At 43.8% G+C, this 19,299-nt stretch overlaps 1 protein-coding gene and 1 long non-coding RNA gene across 3 annotated transcripts in view; one reads left to right on the top strand and one right to left on the bottom strand.

Annotated features, from left to right (window-relative positions):
* The window catches only part of LSP1 (lymphocyte specific protein 1), a 78,173-nt gene that overhangs the window by 10,230 nt on the left and 48,644 nt on the right, over window positions 1-19,299 (top strand). The window contains exon 1 of one of the 2 annotated variants that reach the window (XM_079987423.1): window positions 16,740-16,994. The exons of the other annotated variant lie outside the window; for it this stretch is intronic. Within the exon in view, the coding sequence (XP_079843549.1) occupies window positions 16,936-16,994 (59 nt within the window). The 5' untranslated portion in view covers window positions 16,740-16,935. Of the gene's footprint in view, window positions 1-16,739; window positions 16,995-19,299 lie in introns of those variants that run through there. 2 annotated transcript variants of the gene reach the window in all.
* LOC307222692 lies at window positions 9,609-13,384 on the bottom strand. The gene is made up of 3 exons (XR_013841848.1): window positions 13,272-13,384; window positions 12,213-12,386; window positions 9,609-10,040 (listed from the first exon to the last, which is right to left on the bottom strand). It is a non-coding gene; the product is annotated as an uncharacterized lncRNA (long non-coding RNA).

The raw sequence follows: 19,299 nt of genomic DNA, 5'->3' as shown, positions 1-19,299 counted from the left end.
ACACACACACACACACACACACACACTTCAGAACCAAGGCAGTTACATGAGGATAGCCCAGCGGTGCACCTTAGTTCTTGCATCTTTAAAACATAAATCTGGTTCATTGTGTATCTGTGTTTATGCCCATTTGTGCAAGCAGACACAGGAACAGGTTGCAAGTTTGCCTTGGATTTGCACCCCTCAGTATCACAGAAGTCATGTGCAATGGTGCATGTATCTCCTGCATGCACAGTCTTTCAAAGGAAGGGTGGGCCAAGGGTAGATATCACATGTGATGTCCTGCATTCAGGGTGTGGGGCTGTTTGCAAGCCTGAAATTCAGTCCCATGCTTCACTGTGTTAGAGCTCGCATGTTGAGGAACTGTGCAGATCTAAACCGCAACAAGCATTAAAGTGCATTAAGGAGCTAAAGGATTGTTGTGGGTTGGGGTGGGTAGGCTATAAGCCAGAGTCCCTTCTAATTCCTGGATCTGTAGCACCCTGCTTGTGGTTAACGCTTAGCTGGAATGAAATATTCAACGCAGCAATAGAGAAATTAAAATAGTAATTTATTTGTCAGACAAATAAATATGAGGCACAGTGGTATATGGTTACCAAGCTCTGGCCTGGCCTCTTGCCATTCTGGCCAGCACTTATATTTCCTTAATCCAGCCCCCTTGCTCCTCCTGTGGCTGCCTCTGTCCAATCAGCCTGGTTGAAATTCCTATTGGCTGTTTGCTAGAACCAATCACAAAAGATACACCCATTTCCTCTTGCCTTTTATGGAAAATAAAAAGCTATATATTCTTCTATCTATAAATGACAAATAAGTAGTAATATATCTTACATGTGTCTCAACAAGGAATCTTAATTACCAGCTCACCTCTTGCCCTCCTTGCCCTATTGCCTTCCAAAACAGATAATTAATCTTGAATTTTTATCTTATGCATATGTCAAAGATTGAGTTCACATCAACATTGAGAGATCTCCTTCATTTGAAGGTTTCTAAACAAAAGGCCTGACAACCATATATCAGGAGCGCTCGATTGGCGTCTTCTGTCTGGCAAGGGGCTTGGCTGGTGCCTGACTTAATTTCAGGATAGTTACAACTCTTACAACTATATGAAATAAGAATCTAGCATTTCTTAAATCCTTTGCATAATTATATTTAAACTAATATATTTAATACATAAACAACATTTTAAAAGGAAAAGAAATCTTAAAAGGATCTTAGTTTAAGAAAGAAACAGCTTTAGAAAAAGTCTTCCCAGAAAATGTTCTCTTTCTACCAGCTAGATGCTTTTTCACTGCTCTTGACCTTCTTAACCTTAGGAAGAAGATATGGCTCATTTTACTATTTATCCACCCTTAATTTGTAGGGTCAGTGTAACCTTGGCTGTCAGCCTGTAATTCCCTTTTTACGACTTTGAGAATTGTTTTCTGCTATAAATCAGGGGGGCCCCTTGTCTAGGAGTAAAAATATCTTGCCAAGGTTTTTAGGCAACTGGTCTTCTGCCTGGCATGAAACAGAACATTTTTAAACTCATTCTTAAAATACAAGCCCTGATTAAACATATAAGCTTTAATAAAAATGCAAGCTTATGATTAGATGCCTCAGATCCAGCAAGGGTTAAAATCTCATGAAGGATTCAGTTACTGGAACAGCTAGGTCAGCTTCTACTTACCCCCTAAGTATGAGCCGTTAAGGTAACAAAGGATGTGGCTCTGTGCTAGGGAGGAAGTGAGTGGGCCCCCATCCTTCAACTTTCTGGTAGTTAGGAGGACAAAGACCAGAGTGGTGTGAGCTAGAAGTTAGAAGCAGGCTGCAGGCTGGACAGCTGAGAGACAAAGCCATGCCTGATTCCTGCTGGAATCCAAGGCTGTGGCTAGGGAAGAAGCAAGACCTTCTTGGGGTGTTAATAATGTGAGCCTGTCCAACTTAGGCTCAGGTTATATATATGTGTGTAAATAAGCCATATATCCTAAAGACACTGCAGTCTCTGCTGCCCCTCATTCCAGGGAAACTAAAACCTGGGTAAGCACCAGTAACTCCTAGAATCTTGCACTGCTCAGAGATTGGGGTGGCATTTAACAGTAAAATAAGGTGGGGGCGGGGAGGAGGGCAGAATCTGTCAGCAGTTGATCACTGCACATCCAGAGAAATGATGGGACAGATTCCAGTTTCCCAATGAAACACTTTGTTATTGTTGTTGGTAGCTTATGGTTTTATTGATCAGAAAGCAAGAAACAAGAGTCCCTCCCTACAAATAACAACAATAATTTCCTTATCCAGCTTCTCACTTTCATTTTGGTTCACTTCATGTAAGAATGAATGGAAGGAAGGAAGGAAGAAAAATTGTTCTGAGAAAATTAGCATACTAACATATACTGTCCACTTTCACAACATATGGTCACTGGCACCAGATTCCATCACTTTGGTCCCGCCACGGGGGAAAACATCTCTTAGGGCAGGGGTCCAAAACTGTTCTCAGCCCAAGGGTCAAATTTCCCCATGGACAACTTTCCATGGGCTGCATGCCAGTGGTGGATGGAACCAGAGTCAAAACTGGGTGCAGCAACAGCTGTGACTCTTACTCTCACTCTTCCCTCAGCCCCCCTGCTCACCTGGGTTAAGCCATTGTTTGGCTTAGCAGTATTTCTGAACCTAGACTCACAGTTCATTTGAAGTGAGACAAACCCTGAGGCCAGGCTCAGACATGATGCTAAGCCAAACCATGGCTTAGCCCCAGTTAGTGTAGTAGCAGGCGGACTGGGGAAAGAGTGAAGCTGCCATGATCTTTGTTCCAACAACCTGCATGTTTGTTCATTTGTGGTTTGTGTCAGTATCTAGATACAACAATCCGTGTGTATAAATGCTAATATCACAGGAATTTTCTGTGATCCACAAGCTTCCAGTATGTTTTTCTGGTCTGTTTCTAAACACCCATATGTGTGATTCATTTTATAACACTCCTGACCAGGCTTCCTCAACCTCGGCTCTCCAGATGTTTTTGGCCTACAACTCCCATGATCCCTAGCTAGCAGGACCAGTAGTCAGGGATGATGGGAACTGTAATCTCAAAACATCTGGAGGGCCGTAGTTGAGGAAGCCTGCTCCAGACTGTGTGGAAAATATGTTCTTTCCCGTTTTCATACATGGGATGATGAGAGGAAGAGAGAAAGGCAGGTCTTGTCCTGCAGACGGGAGTTTTCATTAAAGACAGTGCATGTGGTGGCTGCTCTGGATCTCTGGAGAAAAATTATAGCTTGTTGGCAAACTCTCCATAGGCCTAATTTCTGACTCACTTCCAAAGGGGAATCTTAATTTCAGAAAGCACAGTTTGTGGCTGTGCTGTTATATCTGCCATCAAGTGATTCCTGTTTTCCCAAAGAAAGAAAGAAAACTGTTTCCTATCTCCTGCATTGTACTCTTGAGGTCTTGTTGACAAGATCACTTAATGTGGATTAGATAACCTTTAGCACTTTTCAAGTTCTTTGCTGTTTAGCTACAATGGCTGAAACTTGGTAAAAGGGGGTGGATCTTCCCTCTACTTTTTCAGGGCATATGAATAAAATCATTCTTAAAAACGGATGGATTCCTTACCCCCCCTCCTACTTTTTCAGAGCACATTCATGGAATTATTCAGTAACAAGGTATTCTACTCCTTCCTTGGAATATTTTAGGAAAGACACATGGAAAGAGTAGGCAGTCTGCCCTGTCCCACACCTCAATCACCCACAAGGAATTAACAAGGATGGATTAGGATGGGGTAGGTTGTTTAACCATCCCACGAGCCACCCCCGAACCGAGCCGCCCACTCGGCACGTCCCCGCACGCTGTGCTAAACCAGTGCAGTGCAGGGACTCGCTCCCGCAGTGCCAGAAATTGTGTCTGCGAATGCTGAGATGCCAAAAATCGCGTCTGCGCAGATGCCGACACCGGAAATCGCAACCACAGGTGCGATCCGGCCCATGGAGGGATCTCCGCTGGAGTGAATCGGCCCAGGTGAGGTAAACCTTGCCGACCCCTGGATTAGGTCATTAAGGAGGCTTGCAGCAGCTGCTTAAGAATTTACCTTGTGTTATTTGCTGTGCCAAGGTAGTGGCTGCATCTAGCTGTCAGCAACGTGATTAAGCTGAGTGTTGCAGAAGTTTGGACTAGATGATCCTCAGGATCTCTTCCAACTTTATGATTCTATGCTGCTCCTGTACTTTTGCCCCAATAGCAGTGGTAATGCTTGGGCTGAATGAAAGTTTGGAAGCTCCTGGGGGACACTGTCCTCACTAAAGTTACAGCAACTCCCTGCTAACCTTATGCCACCTTAATCTTACCTAACTTTGAAAAAAAATGGGGTCCAAAGGAGTGTCTCATCTACAGGATGATCTTTCGAAACTAAATCAACAGAATGACTTTTGAGGTTCAAGGACGATGTGGCCCTCCAAGTAAACAGAAGGGTTTCCTCACTCCAGCATGATAAAGATCAAGCTGTGAGCCTAATTTGCTTTGCAAACTCTTCATGAGATCTCTTTCTGAACATGTTCAGTACATCATATACATGATATTGCTACCATTACCATTTATCATATAATTAGTAAAAGCATGCTCTGTGCTGCACAGAACACAGAGCTGAACAGAACCCATGCCTCAAAAGTGTGCACTCTAAAACAGGGTTAGACAAGCATTTTTTCTGCTGGTGGCCACATTTCCTCAGGGGGTCATTGGTCTGGGGGTGCATGTTGGCAGTGGGCGGAGCCTGACCTGATGATGAGCACTGCCAGAGACAGAAATGCTCTGGATTAATTTATCCAGAATAAAGGCCACTGCTTCAATTTTCACTTTGATGACCTCACGTTAAAAATCCCAATTCTGCATAGAAGAAAGTCTATTGGTTTTGATAGGGTTACTCAGAAATGACTATAAAGAGGATTATTATGTTCATTTTTTGAGTGCAAAAGATCTGTACTGTCCCTGTTCTGGAAAGCAAGTGATAGCAATTCTTTTCTGACTTTCATGTATCACATACACATAACATAGATGGCAGAAGCATACCAATTATCTTTCAAACTTCTGAAAAGAAAGCTTCTTCTCTCTAAAAACCATGCAACCAGAAAAAACACTATAAACATCTGTTTATTTTTTTATCAACTAAAATGCTACCCCTTCCAACTGTTCTGAAAATACAAATAAAGAGAGGAAAACACAAAACACTTTCAAACACTTTCAAAAGCATAGTAAAATGAAAAGGGGAAGCAAACAGGAAGGAACTCTGACCATCCCTGACCATTGACCAGTTAAAGTTCACAGCATCTGATGGGTCCATATTGGCCAACTCTGATTTAGGGGATCCAAATATTACAGAACTTTATGCCTGCATAAGATAGAAAATCTTACAAGGGACACTTAACATTTCATTTAAATGAAAACAATATATTTCTAGATAAATTAAGTGTTGTGCAGATGGCAAAGCAAGGAGAGTGAATTCATGCACCACACCAAATGGCCCCAACCCTGACTGATGTTGCTTATTTGAGCTTTTGTACAGACCCTAATAAGTACAGTCTCTTAATTCCCAGCCATTGGTCTCACGCTGGCTGGGGCTGATGGCAATTGTAGTCCAAAAACTCCTGCCACATGTTAGCCGCCCCTGATCTTGATGAAAGATGGTGAGGGAAAGAATGAGGAGAAGCCTACAAAGAGAGAATATTGAGGTGATGATTACTTGACTGTGAAGCAAAGAAATGAAATGTGTTTTTTTATATGTGATATGAAAATTGAATATTTTGGAAATTTGAATACCCTCTCCAAATATTAACAGGACAGGTAGGAAAAACCATCAGCGAGGCAATGAGTACTGTAATAAAAACTTTAAACCATAGTGGATAGAGATTATTTTCAGTTCAACGCTGTTTGTCTTATACAGTGGTACCTCGGGTTAAGTACTTCATTCGTTCTGGAGGTCCGTACTTAACCTGAAACTGTTCTTAACCTGAAGCACCACTTTAGCTAATGGGGCCTCCTGCTTCTGCCGCGCCGCCAGAGCACAATTTCTGTTCTCATCCTGAAGCAAAGTTCTTAACCTGAAGCACTATTTCTGGGTTAGCGGAGTCTGTAACCTGAAGCGTATGTAACCTGAAGCGTATGTAATCTGGGGTACCACTGTATAAGTTGACTATATCACACTCTTTCAAGAGTCCTTCTTTATAGCGTCTTTCCTCCCACCACCTGTTCTTCAAAGTCAACATCTCTCTTGTGAGGATTTTTAACATTTCATAAGGAAGAAAGGGCCTGTCAGAAATTAAACGTAACATGTTGCTTCATCACAAGTTGGACGAGGTACCAGGAGCTTTATTCCAGAATTCCAAAATGGATGTTGGGCTAGGGATGGGCATGGCAGGCAAAGTTTGATGTAGTAGAGGTTGTGGAAAGAGGAAGGAAATGTCTGAGGGGGTGAGAAATATATGCCTTGAAATCCTAATTCTCCACCTCTCATGCCTCTCTCCCAGTTCTATAGGAGAGCTCAAGGACAAACTGATTCTCATCTCGCAGGCCGCACAAAGCTGTTCAGACTTGCTATGAAAATATTTACATTGAGTTTTCCTGACTGCCTGGGCAGTGGCCACAAGTATGCATTTTTTCCCTATACCTCAATTTGTCACAGACCCAAACTAAAGTCACTTGCAGCAATTTAGCGAATGTGAACTCTCAAACGGGGTTCGTTTTTTAAAAAATCTCCACATTAGCAAGCCGCAGTGGCACCAAGGCTCTTTGATAAACCTTTCCTTATCTTTCCTCCTCTCCCTGCTCCTGTTTCTCTTCACATTCTCCGGGCTTTTCCAGAACTAAGGCCTAATGTGGCTGCTGAATGCATAACTTTTTGTAGGAGGCAAGCATCTGAGCTGGGCACAGGAACACCTTGCTCCCAGCAATTGTCCTGCCTACTGCTCCATATCTGTACCCCAACAATGGCTAATTAATCAATTAAGAAATATTTTTATCCCACTATATCATAAAAATATGAAAATTGTTCACCAAGTGAAAATTTCAAATCAGAGACAACCAGCTAGCTTCTATGGGAGATTTTTTTTTTTTAATTGCTTGCGTAAGTTTGGTGCCATAGAAAAATTTTCACCAGGCATTCAGAGATTAAAGCAGAAGTTGCGCACTGGATATCATATTAATAAATACAGAGGCTTTTAAGGGCACATCCATATTTTGTACACATGGGGACTGTTATGGCATACACACGAGGATTACATTCACAACGGCAGTGGCAAAACAAAAGGCGCTGGAATACTAAGTAGCATTTGGAGGAGGTCATACCCAAATCATTCCAGTAGTTTGTGTCTTTTTATCATCTGGGACTAACATAACACACCTGTGTATACCTGGTCATTGCAAGATGACACAGGGACTGCGGTGGGCTTATTTCATTACCACAGTCAAAGGGGAATTCCTGAACCTTCTGGACAGGCTCTTCACACTTTCTTGACAGTTATTGGTTCTTCGCAATTAGAGATCAGCTTCAACCTAATGATCTCTCGGTGGTTTGCAAACACTGCTGTTCTTCCTCCATCTTACACATTGAAACACGTGTGGGCAAGGAGTCTTCCATTGTCCAAAGGAGCTGAGTCACTGAGTCCTCCCGGGACAACACTATGCATCCAAGTGTGAAACAAAAATCAGATTCAGGAGGACCCCACAGCGTCTGCTTGAGCTACAAACCCACATTTCTATGCTGATACAAACATATCATATGCGTACTGCAGTGTTGAGGTAGGATTCAGCTGGTGGTCTAGCCCACTTTTATACGTGGAATGAAGCGGGGAAGGAGGCACCATTTTGCATCAGGCAGAAAACTCTTGTGCCAATCCTGCTTGGAGTCCGAAGTGGTACAATGTGTGATACCTGCACATTCAAATTTACTCCTAGATCATGTGTTTGAGGCATATATCGCTGGCACATCTGTCTTGCTATACCTCACTCATACCTGCTGTCTTCTTCTCCCCTTTGCTATGAACTGACTAGCAGGACTTTATTTTATTTGTTCTTTTTATTTGTTCTTTTATTTGTTCTCTCTGTTTTATTTGTTACTTTATTTGTTCAGGGAAGTTTTTAATATGTAATGCTGTACTGTTTTTAACACTGATTGGGAGCCGCCCAGAGTGGCTGGGGAAACTCAGCCAGATGGGCGGGGTATAAATAATAAATTATTATTATTATTATTATTATATTTATTAAGCTTTTTCCTTGCAAAGCATGATGTCCCTGTGTCTTTTGCGAGGAACACAATAGCTTTGTAGATACAGAGTAATCTGCTGGGATTATTGGGTATCGAGAAACGCATGTCAGTGTAATGAGCTGAGATACTTTCCACTTTTGCAATCCTATGGCTATGTGAATTTGTTCATGTGATTGTTCCCTTGGTTAGTAACAGTTTGTTTGAAACTTGCCCCCAGTACCAAGCTGTTCTGCCTGGGAATTGCAACAGTATTTGCAAACAAGTGCTGTTGAAAGAATGAGGATGGGATACAGCTCTTAAAGCTCTAGTTTCATGGGGATTATCATTTGAAGCGCTCAGCCCTTTAACCTAATGCCCTAGTTAAATGAAAGGGATTGTGTTTAATGGGATCCTACCCCCTGACGATAGACACATGTAATTAGCAAATCTTTACAGCACAGCCAATCTTTAGGAAAAGATATAATTTCCAAACCCCAGTTTCTGCAAAACTTCCATAAGGGGATGTAGATTTCAAAAGCTGAATATTCCAATCTATTCGTGGAGAGAGAAAATAAAAGTTGTCCACCGTGCCAAAGGCTCTGCTGCTCTCAGTGATACAGATATTTTGAGCATCCAAATCTTGTACGGCAGCCTTAGTTGACGTGCAATTGACCTCTTGCAAAGTATGTCTTCATCTTAACTTGCTTGCAGTGGGATTCTGCTCTAGCAAGGTGCCATAGGTTTCTTTAGTTTTAAGAAATCTTAATTTACCAATAACAAGGCAGTCTGGTATACATGTAACAGTATTGGTTTGTTTAAGCCAAGAATGGGGAACCTCAGGTCTGAGAGTGGCAGGGAGTCACATGTGGCCCTTTAGGCCTTTCTCATTTGGCCCTCAGAACTCTCCTCAGGCCACATTCCTCATCAGCCCTTCTTGCACCATTCTTTGATGCTTTTTGCCTGGATGGAGGGTAGGAGCGCTTGTATAGAAACTAGTACAAAGGTAAAATTCATATTCCTTATTATGCCCACTTTTGCCTCTGGCCACACCCAACATAGTCAAGTGGCCCCTGAAAGGTTGCTTAGGATGGAATGTGGCACTTGGGCTTAAAAAGTTTCCCCAGCTGTGGTTCAAGACATGTGTCACACAAGAGCAATCCTACAGGTGATCAGACAAACCTTGGTTTATTTCTCCAGAGTTTGGTTTGCTTTCCAGCTGCTCTTGGCTCAAGCCTAGTTGAATGATCATTTGGTGTCTGTCTGGCAAAGCAAACCATGGTTAAGAAAGTGTGCTAGCTTTACATTTGACACTAAGTCATAGTTAAGACAAACTAAGGTTTGTAAGCCAAAAACAAATCATGGTTTCATGTGATTTTTTGGCAGTAAACAAATCACAGCTAAGGTACTGAGCAGCATTTTTGCACAACACTAATTTGGCTTATTAAGCCATGGTACATCTTTGTGTGGGATGTGGGTGGCGCTGTGGGTTAAACCACAGAGCCTAGGACTTGCCGATCAGAAGGTCGGTGGTTCAAATCCCCATGATGGGGTGAGTTCCCGTTGCTCGGTCCCTGCTCCTCCAACCTAGCAGTTCGAAAGCACGTCCAAGTGCAAGTAGATAAATAGGTACTGCTCCAGCAGGAAGGTAAACGGCGTTTCCGTGTGCTGCTCTGGTTCGCCAGAAGCGGCTTAGTCATGCTGGCCACACGACCCGGAAGCTGTACGCTGGCTCCCTCGGCCAATGAAGCGAGATGTTGTTGTTCTGCAAATCACAGTGTACAGTGGTGGATCCATCTACAGTAGCACCACTTTCACTTTTGCTTCACGAACTGTGCAGAGCCTGCAGATATATTGGTAGAATTATAAACAGAGAACAGATTAGCAAATTAAATAGAAGAGAAAATGTCCTTGAAAAAGAATAGATATCAACTGGTATGGAAAACACAGAAAAGTTAAATATTAGCCAGAAGAATGTGATGGCTCCTATGTGTATCTGAAAAGGACCGCCATACACGTTGAGGAAATACCTAGCACTTTGCTCAGCAAGAGGAAGCTGAAAATCCCCTCTTTTCCCCTGGAGTAATTTGTCAGCTCCGTTCAGAGCAGGTTTGGGCAATGTGTAGTCCTCCTCCCATCATCCCTGGCATGCTGGCAGAGGGTGATGGGAACTGGATTCCAACATCTGGAGGAGCCACACACTCCCCATTACTGCCAAGCTAACCAAATCACCACACGCTCACACATGGCACATATACATCTGTTACATTATTCCAGAACAATTACTCTTTCTAGTCCCACACTCACAACACTTAATATGGATTAGAATTGACACTCCACCTGTAACCACTCACTGAAATGGGGGATGGGGGGGGGACTCGCTATTTTAGCCATTTGTTAGCCACTCAATGTCAAAACTATTTTCCCAGCCCCATGTGGAGGCCATTGCAAATAACATCCTTGCTGTGTTGTTGTCATTTTTATGGCACCATCACTGTGTGTTGCAATTTACTGAGCACAGGAGAAGAGGTCCCTACCCCATGGAGCTTACAATCTAAAAATTAGCACAAGGGAATGAATTGATGTATGGGAAGGGTAAATGTGTGGAAACTAACTTGCACACAGAAAAAATATATATGAACAACCTGTTTGCAATAGAACAAAATTTGCTTCCCCCAGAAGCACCCTAAATGTATTTGTTTCCTTTCCAGGTGACAGATGTACTACTACCAGGCTGCTTTGCTATCCGTTTATACTGGGGTCTTATATACTGTGCATGCATATATGTGTGTGTGTGTGTGTGTGTGTGTGTGTGTGTGTGTGTATATATATATATATATATATATATATATATATATATATATATATGCAGGCCCATCCTGCTCTGTAAGGAGGCCTAGCCAGAACTGATTTTTGCTAGAACTTTTTCCTCTCTTCTTGCCAAACATGTTTTAGCTTTCTGATGATTTTGCAACCAGCCCCACATAGCAAAAGGATTGTGTAATTAATGAAGGCTGGTGTCCTTTTCCCTCTCTGGGGCTCTCTCCCTCCCACCCACCACAAAGACTGATTCACTTCCTCCCTTGAAATTTCTCTTACCTTTAAACCCTTCCTCTTTTGCTGTGAGCTGATAACTGCCCCCCTTCTCAGTTCGGCTGTGTTTGCACTGCATGGTTTACTGTGCAACATACCCCTGCTTTGGAGTTCATTCTTATTGTACCCCTGTTTTGGAGTAAGCTCATGTGGGGTACACTTAAACAGTGTAATTTCAATGGGTCTACTTCAAGTAAACATTAGCTGAATACAAGCCTAAATCTACCACTGCTTCTTGTCCTAATCCTGAAATCTGTAGCATGGTGCCTGTGTGTGTATCATAGCCCCATCACCACTCACATGAAGTTTTTTAGCTTTTTCACAGGGTTGTTTAGTTGTGGGGGTTGCCTGATTATTATAAGGTTTCCCCCTGTCATTTGTTTTGAGGTGTGTTTTGGCTGTTTGAGGGGCTTCTGTGCATTACTAGTTTGGGACATTTTTGTGGTGATCATGACAGTTGTTTAGATTCCTAACTAATACATGACTGGGCCTAGACAGAGGACAATGGGATGTTTCAGCAGGAGATGGTAGCTCAATGTATGAGAAGGATATTATTTTATTTTGTATTATTTGAAGTTATTTCTAAGCAGCTTAATACAGTGGTACCTTGGGTTACGTACGCTTCAGGTTACATACGCTTCAGGTTACAGACTCCACTAACCCAGAAATAATACCTCGGGTTAAGAACTTTGGTTCAGGATGAGAACAGAAATCGTGCTCCGGCGGCGCGGCAGCAGCAAGAGGCCCCATTAGCTAAAGTGGTGCTTCAGGTTAAGAACAGTTTCAGGTTAAGAACGGACCTCCGGAACGAATTAAGTATTTAACCAGAGGTACCACTGTATGTGAAATCTCTAAGCGGTACATAAACATGCGAGCAGTAAAATGTATCGCCTTATGGGTCAGGGAAAGCTAAGGTGAATACCTGGCTAGCCTTGTGGGATGGAGGGTAACAACAGAGAGACATTCATGGCAATGTCAGCAGAGTCCAATCCTTCATCACAACCCTTCTTGGCTACTGGGAGAATGCAGTCTTGATTCCCTTCTGCATGTCACAAGATTGTGATGGTAGTCTTCTCTTAGTGGGCAGCAAGAAGGACTTTTTAAAAATAGCAGCCAGACCCAAAGTAGGTAGTTACAAGGGAAAAAGGGCAATTTAAAAATCCCGATCATGCAAACATTTCATTATGCTAGGCGATGTAAAAAGTGACTGATAACAATGTGAAATGTACTTTAGTCCAGGCTTCCTTAGAGCCCCAGAACATGATCAGATGGACCAGTTTCTCCCTCCCCCCCCCCCCCGACCAAAGACACTCCCTGAAGACTCCTCTGCAGAGTATTCATCAATGTTTCTAACATGAAAGTAACACAACACTCTTCCTCATTAGTGCTGTCAAATTTCCAGCTCTGAAGATTTTCTCCCATTCCTTGGCTTCTAAATGTCATGCATTTTCCTCGTGTGTGTAACACGAGGAAAATGCACGGGTGTGTGGTAGTGGCACATGATGTGAGCACAAATTATAACCCCATATCACTGGGCAGTTCTAAATTTTAAGAAGCCCTGTTGGGAGGGCAGAGAATGAGGATAAAGTAGGGTCTCTTTGTTCCATCTCCTTCTTTTGTATGTAACAATAGTTTCTGCCAGCTGTACCATAGCATAGGACAGGCAAGTCCAAAGTCCGTTTCGGGGGGCCCAACTTCCTGGGGGGGGCCCAAACTTCCTTTGGACGGCCCTCCCACATGTTCATTTCATCAAATCTGGCCCTCTTTGAAAAAAGTTTAGACACTCCTAGCACAGGAAGTCACAGTGGTACTACTGCAAGAGTAACACTCTTCATCTCTTGTGGCAAATCTAGGCATACCCTTGGAACCAGCAAGCCATTGTCTATTGGCTATGACAATGAATTATTTGCTGCTCCGGCCAGGGCATCTTTCACCCAATGTTTGGACTAAAACAACTCCATTTGTTGCAGCATCTACTCACCTAAATGGCTGACTCATTCCTCAAAAATTCCAGAAGAACTTATCTTTTCTCTCCTTCCATCTGCTTTCACCATTGCCCACCCCTCCCTACTGCCATTCAGACTGATCCTTCTCCTTGATCCTAACTGTCCTATTGGCTTTGGAAACTCATCTGCTAGCATACAAGTGTTCACCTATCATATCATTGCGGACTGAGACTTACATGATGCCTGAGGAATGAGGGTGGGGGCAGAGGAAAGAGAAGTTGTGAGGTGTTGGAGGGGGCAGTCACAGAGAAAGGCATGTGCAGTGCTCCTGCAGGGAGCTGATTTTCCTTTATAAACATCCAGTCGCGGCAATCCATGTAAATCAGGGGTTTGAACACGCAGTCTTCCCTTGCATCAGCACATGTCCCCACCATTGTGGACAATGGTGGTACCCAGATGGACTGCCTGTGCAATCATTTTGGTAAAGGCCACTGAGCTGAGTGGCCTTGTCCTGCTCCATGCTTACCCTGTCCCCTATGACAACCATGCTCCCAGCCTCCCTCTTGTCACCAAAGTCAGCTTTTCACATTCCTCTCTGCCCCTCCTCAGTTTGCTATGAATTGTGCTGCATACCAGGCTATAATAAGAGCATGGTGACCAACCACTGGACCATTTTTTTTTTCCATTTAGCTCCAGTCCCGGCTGGTGATGCTATGACTCCTTGCCCTCAGCCTTTAAATTGCTCACTCCAGATTAACTCATTTAAAGCCCTTGGGAATGCTTTCCTTTAGGGACCAGAGGACTTCAGATATATCTACAAACAAACAAACTTTCTGCCCAAATAACTGTCCTGGCTTCTCTAAAGGATTGTTGGAGTTCAGTTCAATGAGGGTGCTGAGAATTTGTTTCAAGATGTCTGGCCTCTCCTCACAGAACTACGGTTCTAATGATTCACATGGGGAGAAGATGGGTAAAGCGTTTTACAATCTAGAACCACTCATCTCACATGATGGATCCTAAAGTATCTGAACACAGAGGACCTACGTAACACTTCTTCACTGATGTCAGTGCATAGTTGGCTTGATTGGCCAGTATAATCTAGCTGAAGACTTCCTTGTAATAGAAATCAGCAAGAGATTATTCTTATTGAAATGCTGTTTTCCTTCTTTGCAACTTCACCATGGCACCTATCAACACAGAGCCACCATTGTCTTAGCCTGGCTAAGTCTTCCTCTTGCTTTTGCCCAATCTTCATCTGAGTCAAGACAAGAGTCCAGACAGGTCTTTTTCTTTATGCAGCAGGTGAAGTACATGGGAAATAATGGATACTCCCAGCTCTTCCGTTCCCAGTAGCACAATTTCTCTGCACTGAGAAAGCGCACTGCTTCTTGCAGTGACCAGTTGGGGGCCTCCAGGAAGCTTATAAGCAGGGTATAAATGTGATGGTCCTCCCCTGTTGGATGCTCCACGGTCTCATCATGGTTGGGCAACAAAAGGGTACCAGATTTGGTGCAGTGCCTCCACTATTGTGGGGACAGGCCCTTGATGTATGTCTGGCTCACTGTAATATAGAAAAGGTGCCCAGTCTAAGTTCACAGTCCCTGAATGAGCTACTGTGACTCTGCTATCTATGCCTGCAAATTTGTTCTTGGAGGTGCTTGCCTTTCCACTCTAAAGTTCTCTGACGACCCTGTCTTATTTTCACCGTCCCTATCAAATTGATTGCACTGGAAAGATTTGGTTTGTGGGGAGAGGGTATTTTATAATTTCCTATAGCTTTTCCATTACGCAATAATGCAAATTGCCCCATCTCACAAGTTAGGGCAACTTCCCTGTAGCTGATGTGCACACTTGGTTTTTTCCACTTTGTGAGCAGACTCTGGGGAACCATGAGTAGCAGTGGCTTCTCATCACACATGCACTAGATGAACATATAGCAGAGCTCTCTCCTATGTTGTCACCTCAAAAAAAGGTATGGAAAAGAGTAAGAAAGGGGTCAAGGGGATAGAGCAAATCCCTTCTGAGGAAAGAAAAATATAACATCTGGGGCTTTTAAGTTCAGAGAAAAAGCAAGTAGGAGGAGACATGATAGAGACTTACAAAATTATGCATGGTGGAGAAAGTTAATCCGTCTCTCATAACACTCAGAACTTGGGGATATCCAAGTAAATTCAGTGTTGGACAAATTAAGGGCATATCAGAGAAAGAACTTCTTAGTACAACTCCTAGTTAATCTATGCAACTTGTTCCCAGTGGTGGCCATCAACTTGGATGGCTTTAAAAAGATGATGAGACAAATTCCAGAAGGATAAGGGTATCAACAGCTACTTTGCCACAAGGGCTGTGTTTCACCTCAACTGCTGGAGGCAAGATGCCTCTGAATAGCCATTGGGAGAGTACTGTGTGATTTGGCTGCTATGGATTGTTCAACAAGATGGGCCACTGGCTTAATCCAGAAGAAGAAGAGGAGTTTGGATTTGATATCCCGCTTTATCACTACCCGAAGGAGTCTCAAAGCGGCTAACATTCTCCTTTCCCTTCCTCCCCCACAACAAACACTCTGTGAGGTGAGTGAGGCTGAGAGACTTCAAATAAGTGTGACTAGCCCAAGGTCACCCAGCAGCTGCATGTGGAGGAGCGGAGACGTGAACCCAGTTCACCAGATTATGAGTGCACCACTCTTAACCACTACACCACACTGGCTCTTATCATCAGCAACAATTTACACACCAGTTGCACACTAAATCCTACATGTTTGTGCCTTCTGTGGGGTATTTGATAACCCTGATTCCATGGGGGTTTACTGGACTACAGTGGACCAGCAGACTTGGCCCATAGCTTCACTGTTTTTTTCAACAGAGCTCAATTGGATTGCCTCTTAAGTGTTTTAGCAGCCACATAAATTTATCTTCAGCCACTTGCTCAGCTCTTATTAAGAAATGCCTTCAGCCTGCCTTCATACTATTGATTTGCAAACATTTGCTTTGTGATTACATAATAGGGAAACAGCTAGGGGTCGTTGAATGGACCAGAAAGGGAAGGGAAGACAAATGGGAAGTGGAAGCGAAAGAGAAAGACCAAAAGATGAATGAGAGCCAGTGTGGTGTAGTGGTTAGAGTGTTGGACTAGGAGCTGGGAGGCCAGGGTTCCAATCCCTACTTGGCCATGAAGCTGATTGGGTGACCTTGGTCCAGGGAATGCATCTCAGCCTAACCTACCTCACAGGGTTGTTGTGGGGATTAAATACGGAGTGGAGAGGACCATACACCTTGAGCTCCTTGGAGGAAACGGTGGGCTAGAAATGCAGTGAATTATTAACGAAGCAGGGAAGTGTCCCAGGCAGTTTAAACTCCCCCCTGAGTTTATTCTGCAATCAGATGGGAGAAAGGGAGGGGATTCACCTCTGCTAGCTAGCTGAAAGCTTTCCTTCTCCCTGACATTTCCAGTAGTCTGAGAAGGAGAACGTGGAGGTGGAAGAGACCAGGGCTGGGGGGGGGGGGGAGACGCGGATAGGGGGGCTTAGAGAAACAAAAGGAAACCAGCTGCAGAACTTCCTGGACAGGGAAAGAGAGAGGGAGAGCGCGCACACTATCTAACGAGATTATTAAAAAGCAGGGAGAGAAGGGAGGAGGAGGAGGAGGAGGCGGCTTTCCGCGCAGGCAGGAGTTCAGCGCCTGCCCCGGGTTCATTTCCCCAACCATGACCAGCGCGATCCTGAGGCGGAATTCCAGCAAGCAAGGCTTGCAGAACCTCATAAGGTAAGCCTCTCTTTACCTGCCCACGGGCGAGATGGGGATACCGAGATGGAGCTCTTCCTTTGTTTACACGGTGCTAGCGCCACGGACGGGGCTGATTCCTCACTTCGAGGGCTCTTCCCCCTAACCTCGCCCGCCCCCCAAGTGGCCGAGATTTTTGTGGGAAGACGCCAGTTCTTGATCCTACGTGAGTCCGCACGGCGTTGGCTTTTTCTGTTGCGAAGGCAGCGACACCCGTTTGGTGGCTGGGGATTTCAGACAGCGAAAAAGCCTTTTCCGTTCAGGGAGTGATGGAATTTGGAGCGGGGGGAGCCCCGGATCTATGGATCGCTTTCCCAGATAATCGCACCCTACCGAAGGTTGCACCTTAGGGCTTTACCTGAGCCTACTGGGCTCTGGCATTTTGGGGGCGGGGGCGGGGAGAGCGACTTGGCACTGAAGGCAGTTGCCTCTGGGGATCTGCTTTTTGGGGGTGTGAGAGAGAGATGGGATTGGCAGCTAATGTAATTTGCAGGGTAATTAACTTGAATAAGGAGAAATTTAAACGGTGAGGTCCTTTAAAGAGACAGGGTATTAATTAACTAGTAAAAATGACCGAACTTCTGACCAAGATGCTAGAATCTTTCTTTACTGTGAGCAGTGTGGTGGGAAAGCGATTGTTTTCTTTTTGTCAGTGAAAAGGAAAATGTGCACTGAAATCTCGTTTGGAGAGCTAAGGCGGCGATCCCACGCACACTTATGACAAAGTACATCCTATTGACTGTTATGGGGGTTACTTCTGAGTAAGCATGCACAGGATCGCATTGTTAAGGCTGCAGTGTTAGACAGTGGGAGTAAGTCTCAATGAACGCAGTAGGACTTACTCCTGAGTAGACATGTATAGGCTCACACTGTAAACATCTTTGGAAAAGAGAGCAATGGAGCTCTGAGAAAGGCATTGACTAATTCCCTTTAAAAATAAAAATAATACCATCTCCAGGCTGTAGAATAATGAGGTTAATGAAATTGTTACCAACCGAGAGGCAAGTTGGGCATTAAACTTGACCCTTCAAAGAAGACAGATGTCACTGGCAAGTTATTCCTGGATAGTTTGCCAATGTTAGTTTGTGGGTGTCTATGCAATTTTTGAAACATTCCATTGTCTAAAACTGAGAATGGGTAAAGGTGGCAGGCTGATTGGGCAGATGGAGATGTCTTTTGACAGAGTTCATAGGGGAGTTTCCATGGGATCTCTGCCTACTCTGCCTGTTCAGGCATTGCTCTATGCCCTTGATCTTCAACTGGTGGGTCAGGACCCACTGCTGGGTCATAGCCTGGTCTAAGGTGGGTTGCAGCAGCAGCAGCACTACAACCATACCGATATATAGTTATGAAATAAATTAGAAATGGGTCCCCAAATGCATGTTAAAGGTGGGTCCTGGGTCTAAAAAAGTTGGAAGACTGCTGCTCTGTGCTATGGCTGGCCAATGCTATTAATTAATGCTGATCCAGCAGCAACTAAATACCACAGGGGAAAATTAAATCTATGTATTGGTTAGAATAGTTCCAGTTCAGAGAACATCTTCTATCACAAAGCAAGAAACATGGTTAGGGAGGATGTAAGTCAAATATGGGGAAAACAGATGATCATATATTCTGTGGTCACTGCTTAAAAATGTTCCATGTGGCAGCTGTAATCCCAGGTGGGACAGAGCCCATTGTCTGCAAACTTTGGCCGTATACTGTAGTAAAACTTGTTACACGCCCCAATTCCACATGTTTCTAGGGGAGTGGTATAACTCCTAATTCTGACAGGTGATCAGTTCCTCTTTGCATTAGAACTGTTAGGTGCCAGGCAAAAACATTGCTCCTCTCCCAGGCTTTTGATTAATCTACGGCCTTTGAAACTGTGTGATGTGTGTCTGCGCACGTGCACAATTGCTTGCTTTGTTACTACATTATGTATTTTTGCGCTTTTATATTGTAAAATGTCCCGTGTTCCTCGGATGAAGGGTGGTTCAGAAATTTAATAAATAATAAATCATCACCCTCAAGTTGGATTCTCCCCCCCACCCCCCAAAAATGTAGTGACCATAAAGTAAATGGCTATATGCTTTAACATATAGACCCTCACACATGTGAGCCTATACTGTTAATAAACCGCCGCAGAATATTGATTTTTATTAGTTACCAGTGTGAAGGTTAGAGAGATAACATTGCATTGCAAAGGTTATTGAGCAAGTAGCATCACATCTGTGCAAATCAGAAGAAATAGCTCTGAAATTATGTGGTAACCCCCACAAAAGTTACTACAGGAGAAATGTTATTC

This window comes from Podarcis cretensis, assembly GCF_951804945.1.
Source record: "Podarcis cretensis genome assembly, chromosome: 1".
In the NCBI taxonomy this organism is placed as follows: Eukaryota; Metazoa; Chordata; class Lepidosauria; order Squamata; family Lacertidae; genus Podarcis; species Podarcis cretensis.
This window is presented reverse-complemented; position numbering and strand designations above follow the sequence as displayed.